Source organism: Pezoporus occidentalis, unplaced genomic scaffold, assembly GCF_034315485.1.
Source record: "Pezoporus occidentalis ecotype Australia unplaced genomic scaffold, CSIRO_AGI_Poc_V1 ctg110, whole genome shotgun sequence".
NCBI classification, from domain to species: domain Eukaryota; kingdom Metazoa; phylum Chordata; class Aves; order Psittaciformes; family Psittacidae; genus Pezoporus; species Pezoporus occidentalis.
The window spans coordinates 2385651-2392555 of NW_026912887.1; the positions used below are offsets into that span (position 1 = coordinate 2385651).

Genomic DNA, 6905 nt, shown 5'->3' on the forward strand with positions numbered 1-6905 from the left:
CTCTCAACCAGCAGGAAGGTGTCATCCTCCATCATCCACTTCCAACAGACATCTTCCTGCTTTCTCCTGTGATGCCCATCATGTTTGATAGATCCTGTCTGCAAATACTTGCTGAAAGCTACCACTGTCTTCCCTCAAATCCCTCCTCATTCTTTAGTCACTAGTGACTAACCAAGTAAGTTATATCTGCTGATCTCCTAGGGCCTATTACACTAACCAATACTGTCTCTTGTCTCCTTCAGGCTCTCACACCCATGGCCTACAGCTCTCTGATATCTCTTGATACACATGGATTCCAGGTACCTTGAGTGCACCATCTGATTCAGTAGAAGCTGCACAATAACATCTTGGTCTATAATATATGTAAAGCAATGTTGATGCAAACAAAGAACCCAGCAGAGTTCTGATTTCCAAATTTCCCAATTTTTATCTGTAAGGTAAAACTATACCTTCCCACTGAATCTCTTCAATAGGTACTGTGAACCTTGATTAACAGTTACAGGGAAACACAAGACCTTTATGAGCTGCATTTGATTCAGGCCAACACATTCTAGCACCTTCCAATCACAAGTTCCTCAGCACTTGAAAGCCCAAACAATGGGCTTTCATAACAGAGGCAAAGTCACCAGCTTTTAACAACATCTATAGAACTTAGTAGCCCATCATGCTACCTGATCAGCAGTTTATTTGTTTCTGATGTATAGCAAATAAGCAATAAGGAATACATGTATAATAAATAGGAACAACTAAAACCAAGTTGACTGATGGAATTTAACCCTATTGCAGCTTTGAATTGTATTTGAAAACTCCTTAAGGAATGATTACAGAATTCCAGGGAAGCTTTTCCACATATCTTCTGAGTCTCAGAGATGAAGGGACTAGTAAGATCATCACATTATTCTTAAGAACATACTTAATATTCATGAGGTTCTTAACTCTATGTAATAAAAGCCACATTCACTGACTGTGATGACTTGGATGCTTTGAGGAAAAAAATTAATCAACATGCATGAAAGAGGATCTCAGAGTCAAACAGGAAAATCTGCACATAATAACAAAGATAGTTACTATCTGGCAAACCTACATCACAAGGAAGAAATAATACTATGATTAAACATAATAAGAATTCACTTGAAATGTAAAATACTCTGGAACAAATCCTGCCAACTCGCATAAGAACTGGCAAACAGGAAGCAGCTGACTGTGCAATAGAGCCCATCACACAGGGAAAACACAATGTTAGAGAAATAGATGTTCCTACACAGTCCTTGTCACTGTGCTGCCAAGGACTTTGTGTCACCTGCTTTGGAAGTGCATGAGGCTTCTGCTCACAGTGGAGGACTTCTTGAGTTCTGAGGCAGCAACAGGTACCTACTGTTCAAGCAAAACATTGTGTACTACTGCAGATCCTCACACACATAGTGGCACTGGTGCCTCAAGTAGGTTCTGCCAATATTCTGTTCTAATGTTTTCCAGCATTACACTGCTTCCACAGCTGAGTCCTAGGCTGAGATTAGCTCAACAGGAGACAAATAATACAGAGCTTGCACTGCCACTTAATGGTTTCCTCCCTGAAACTATAAGCACTGAATATAATCTTTTTACAATGGGGGTATGAGACTCTCCCTATTCCCATTACATACGTGAGATCTCAGACTGCATGAAGATAATTCAGTATGAAATGTGCTATGAGGCAATATATTACTATCACAAATGTGAGCTCACAAATATAAAGAAGCATTTTTGGCTTATAACCTCCTGAATACCTTTGCAGTGGAGAGTTAGTGTTGAACCTTTCCTAACCCTTCAGTTATAGCTTGTACTGCATAGTTTTAAACTAGACTTTCAACTTTCAATAATCATTTGCATGTATGTATCTTCAAAGAATGGAATTTGATTTGCAACTATGTGTTGTAATGAGAGGCTAATTAACACAAATATGGTTATTAGCAAGTTACAGACATTTACAGGACAAACACAGCAGAGCAAAGCCTGTGGCAGACTGCATCACAGGAGAACCTCAAGGATGAACTAATACCAGCCAGGACTGTGCCACTAACTATATTACCACAGGCAAATCGCCGACACTCCACAACTCTGTTTCCCCTTCTGGAGTGGCATAGTAAGACTCACTTACTTTGCTGGGTAGTCCTCCAGCTTAATTAAATCATTACCATTAAATTAAAGGCACTCCAGCAATGCCAGGAAGTAGCGTCTGAATTAGAAGGCGGAGGTGACACCCTGATGAAGCAAGACTATTTTCATCGTCAACAGCAGGCATAGTAAAAGGTCATCCATGGCATAATTGTGAAACCACATTCCAAGCTTCTGAAGGTAAGATGACTTTTCCCAAAACTTCATTAAGGAAGAAGATATGTCCCAGCATCACCAGATGGCTGAGCTGCTGTTGTTTCACAGGTAATCTACAAAGTATGATGGTTTCATTACTGCTACTTTTCCTTACTCTTGGCTTTCTTAACAGCAGAAAAACATCACAGCTCTTGAAAGAATGCTTTTTCCACAGGCAACTGTTTTCAGTATGATCAAAGACCTATTAAGAAGATTGCAGAGGATCATTTCCCTTCAAGTTGGTAATGTTCAGCACAGAGTTTTCAATCTTTTCTTTAGAAGAGCCACAGTAAAGGCACTCCCACTTTTTGTTTGGGACAGCTTCTCCCAAAAAAGTAAAATAGATATTTCAACATTCTTCATACACACTGGGAATTTCCAGCTCTGCGTAAAGATAAGGACAATATTGAAACACCCACTACTCCTGTGCAGGCTTTTAACTTTTAAAGTATTGGGAGAAACTTATTTTTAAGCCATAAGAAGCAGGCCAGTCCTCAGTGGAGGCCCAGTTTCATCACTGTGTTCCCAAAAGAGCCGCAAGTTAATGTATGTCAGGCGCGAAGCTGTGTGTGTGTCCTGTATCTCAGAAGCTGCACTCCAGTTCTGTCATGGAATATCCCAGATACCAAAAGGCACAACCCATCCTAAACTCATTTAGTCCATACTGGGAAGTCCTTAAATCAAAACTAAGTAAGACTGGCAGCTGCTTCCTTGGGTTTTGCGCCTGAGAAAAGATTACCCCAAACCAACCCATTACATACAATGTCTTTGTATCCAGAGTATAAACACGGAAATATGCCACACTTACTGTTTACTTTTAGCAAAAGCATTTGCTTTTTACTTTTAGGAGCAAGATGTGCTATAGGAGAGGTCAGCCTACTTCTTTCTATTACATATGATCTCCTGTGTGACTGAATGCATGTTACCTGACTTCCATGTGCTTGTGCTAGAAAACAGCGGAAGATACCCACAGAATTACACTTGCAACAAAGAAACTCCATGCATGAGCTTTCTTTTCTAGTGACTAAATATATACTAAAAGTCTACTTGCATATACTACTTACATACATAAATATATACTTGCCCTTTTTATACTTGTATTTCTGACCATGAAAACCAAAATGACTGCAACTAAGTTTTCAAGTGAGATGGAAGCTGTACTTGTAGTATTGTGCCCATACTACTAGATGCTCTATTTGCTTATGTCCATCTGTCAGCTGCCTGCTCATCACTTTTGAGTCCACTGACCTGCTTTCAACTAAATTTGATGGCAGGAAGAAGTCCCCAAGCTCCAAACAACCTAAAAAATGGTTGGGTAGAGGAAAGACGCTTGAAAGACAAGAAGAGAAAGGTTAATGACAGAGGTCAGCTCTTATTTGACGTCAGAGAACCCATAGGATTGATCACCCTAGAGACACAAATCCTCAGGGACCAGTTTTCATCGGTGCTGCTGCTCCTCTACCACTTGTTTCATACAGAGCTGAAACCCAAAATGAATTCCGGTTCTCACAACACTTCACTGGCCTTAGGTAAATCATAACTTCTAATGCTACTTGCCCTGCCATAACGTGGGTAGTGTTAAACTCCCTTATTGGAGTTGCTGCAACAATTCGTATTTGAAATGTACTTTGAAGGTCTGAAGAATTGTATTCACTAATTATTACCTGTCTTGAGACATGAGCTGAATATTCAAAGTGCTAGCTTGATTCATATGGAAGTGCTCGTCACATAAGTATGTGGTATGCACAAAGCCTCAAAATATAAAAGCAAAGATTGCTTTTAGAGAAGACATTATAAAGGCAGTTTTGAGCTCAAAACACAACATTTTTATTATCACAACTCTTCTATTAAAACCGGATTAAAATTATTTCTTGGTTTGAATTAGCACTTTATAAAACACCAAGTTTGAGAAATAAATACCAATAGACAGAAGACAACAAGATCATGCAAAACTTGATTCTGTCCCCAGAGGGAAGTCTGACGGCTGAGATCTTACACCTTTGATATCAAGCTGCATGCTAACAGATAAGTTCCACAGGGCAGTTATTGAGCACTGTGAAACCAGAGCTTATCCTAGAAATACACTGGCAATCCCAGAGTTGGGACTGGCAATACTACATCTCAGCAGGCAGGCGGTTTTATCCTGTTTGGTCAGACACTTTCCAGCCTTCCCAGAAATGATGCTGCTTCTCCCTCCCTTCACCAGAGCATCCCAAGCCTTCTTTCAGGAAAAAAAAAAAAAAAATAAAATGATAAAGGTCTTACTGAAAGTACTAGAGGAAATAGGTGCAGAAGATAGTGCACAGGGGTGGGATAGCTCCCTGGAAAGGAAACTTTCCATGCATTAAAGAAAAATGCTGCTTTGCAGTATAATTCTCTAATAGAGAGATTCTTTTTTGTGGGCGAGGGAGCAAACTACAATTTCCTTCAATAACAACAGATCAACGTTGCATCTTCAAGATTCCTCCTGTAACACACTGCCCATCGAGCATTCAATCCTTCTCACTACTGGCCTTTACATCTCCTGAAGGAACAAGCCCTGTCTAAAAAATAACAATAAAAAAAGCCACAACAGCGTCAGCTAAATTTTGGTTCTAATCCTTCCTGTCTCGCTACCACAGACAAAACAAAGCCAACCTGGCCAACTTACTCTGACAACAGTGTATGTTAGTGATTTATGTCCTTTGCACTCTATTACTGCCCTACAAACATATATTATTTCAATGTAGCATAAGCAAATACCTGATTTGTTTAACACCACGTTGATTCCTAGTGATTAAAATATGTATATGCATAGAGCAAAATTTATACATGCACAAACCCTCTTTATAAGCTCTGAAGATAAAATTATCAGTATTGCCAAACACAGAATATGTATTATATTATAATTACATGAGGCAGATGAATACCAACAAGCCTACTTCATTTCTAATTAGCAAAAGTTCAGTAATCATCATCTTCCCTCCTGTTATTGCCTGACAAGAATAAATCAGGAGTCCCCTCTAGGGACTGTACAGTAAACGTCCTAACACACATTTCTTTCAGAGTCAAGCTTCTTACTAGTAGTAATCACACAGGCATATAGTGCCTTTCACACGGTACAGCTGAGAAAACATATTGGTCAAGGAGCGCAGGGCTTTAAAGTGTTTACCTCAAGAAAAGAGGTGCCTTGTGAAGTGCAATGCAGCTGCCTCCTGCATCCCTGCAGAAACTCCCGGGCAGCTCGGGAGTTCTGCAGAGAAGGGACCCTCCTTGGCCAAGCGCTGAAGGACAGCCTGGGTTTTCAGGCTGGAGGGACTCAGCAGACACAAAGCAGAGGTGGTTTGCTTCAGTGGGCTTTTCACCCATGGAAACACAAGCGATCGCATCCCCCCCGTTTCACTGCAGACTAGTCAGAGACAACGGCTGCACCTGTCACCCACAGCGTTTACACCAGTCAATGAGATCAGAAGCGTTTCTCCATCACTCAGAAAATCACATAAAGTAACGTCTGCGCCTGCCAGCATCACTCCTTTCCGAGGAGCCCACCGAACACTTAACTCCGCCATCGAGCCCTGACAAACAAAGGCCACCTCCTTTGATTTTACATAAAATTCACACAAACTGGAGAACAATACCGGAGGGTCTGCACAATGGGCACCAGCCGCAGCCGGCCACACCGCGTCCCTACGACTCGCTCCAAGCGGAGCCCATCCAGCCCGCTGTGCCCCCCGCACTCGGCGGCGGCTCCGCGCCCGGACACAGACTGTCCCTGAGGCGGGGGAATGGCTCCGGCCGTCGCGGGGCCCGCACCCCCTCACGGGTCGGGACGCCCCGCCGAGCGCTGCCCTCACCTGCCACCGTGTACCGGTCCAGGTAGTTGAGCACGTTGCCCACGCTGAGGATGCCGGCTGCCGCCACCCGGGCCCGGCCGAGACTCGGTGCCTTGTGGAGGGCGGCCGCACGCTCGGGGTGCTTGCCGGTAGCCGGCGGGTTCATCCTGCCCGACAGGGTCTGCACCTCGCCCTCAGCGCCCCGGCCGCAGCAGCCCCGCTCGCCGTCCTCTTCCTCCTCTTCGTCACCGGCTCTCAGCCGCCCGCCGCAGCCCGGGCTGCTGCCGGAGGAGCCGTCGCTTTCCAGGCACATCATGGGCTGCGGGAAGGCAACCGCGGAGCGACCGGCGGAGCGCTCCCAGCGCCGCAGCCCGCGGCCGCCGCCGCCGCCTCTGACAGCTGCCGGGCGGGGCGGGACCCGCGCAGCGCTCCGCCCGCTCGCCCCGCCCCGCCTCTCCTCGCCTCAGCGCCCGGGCGCGCTCCGCCCCGATGGCCCCCGAGGCGGGAGGGGGTCACCTCTGCTCTGCGGCTCGGGTCGCACCCGCTCGGCCCCTCCGGCATGTGGGGCAGAGCCATCAGCTCCCTTTATTTCTTCTGCAGCGCCGCGAGCCGGCGGTGGGACACAGCGGTAGCAGAGCGGCGTGGGTAGCTGCACAAGCAACGCTGGCTGGTCTCAAGCAGCCAGCTCCACCCCGTCCACACACAAGCCCGCCCGCAGATCTGGTTCTGTGAACAAATCAACCC

The 6905-nt window shown here is 45.1% G+C and overlaps 1 protein-coding gene across 5 annotated transcripts in view; it reads right to left on the reverse strand.

The window, feature by feature from the left end:
* Positions 1-6577, reverse strand: part of SPNS2 (SPNS lysolipid transporter 2, sphingosine-1-phosphate) — a 126515-nt gene extending 119938 nt beyond the window's left edge. For all 5 annotated transcript variants that reach the window (XR_009967339.1, XM_062632385.1, XM_062632394.1 and 2 more), the window contains exon 1: positions 6183-6577. Coding sequence is in view for 4 of the 5 variants with exons in the window: in XM_062632385.1 (XP_062488369.1) it covers positions 6183-6477 (295 nt within the window). In the remaining variant the exon portion in view is untranslated. The remainder of the gene's footprint in view (positions 1-6182) is intronic.
* Positions 6578-6905: the final 328 nt, after the last annotated feature.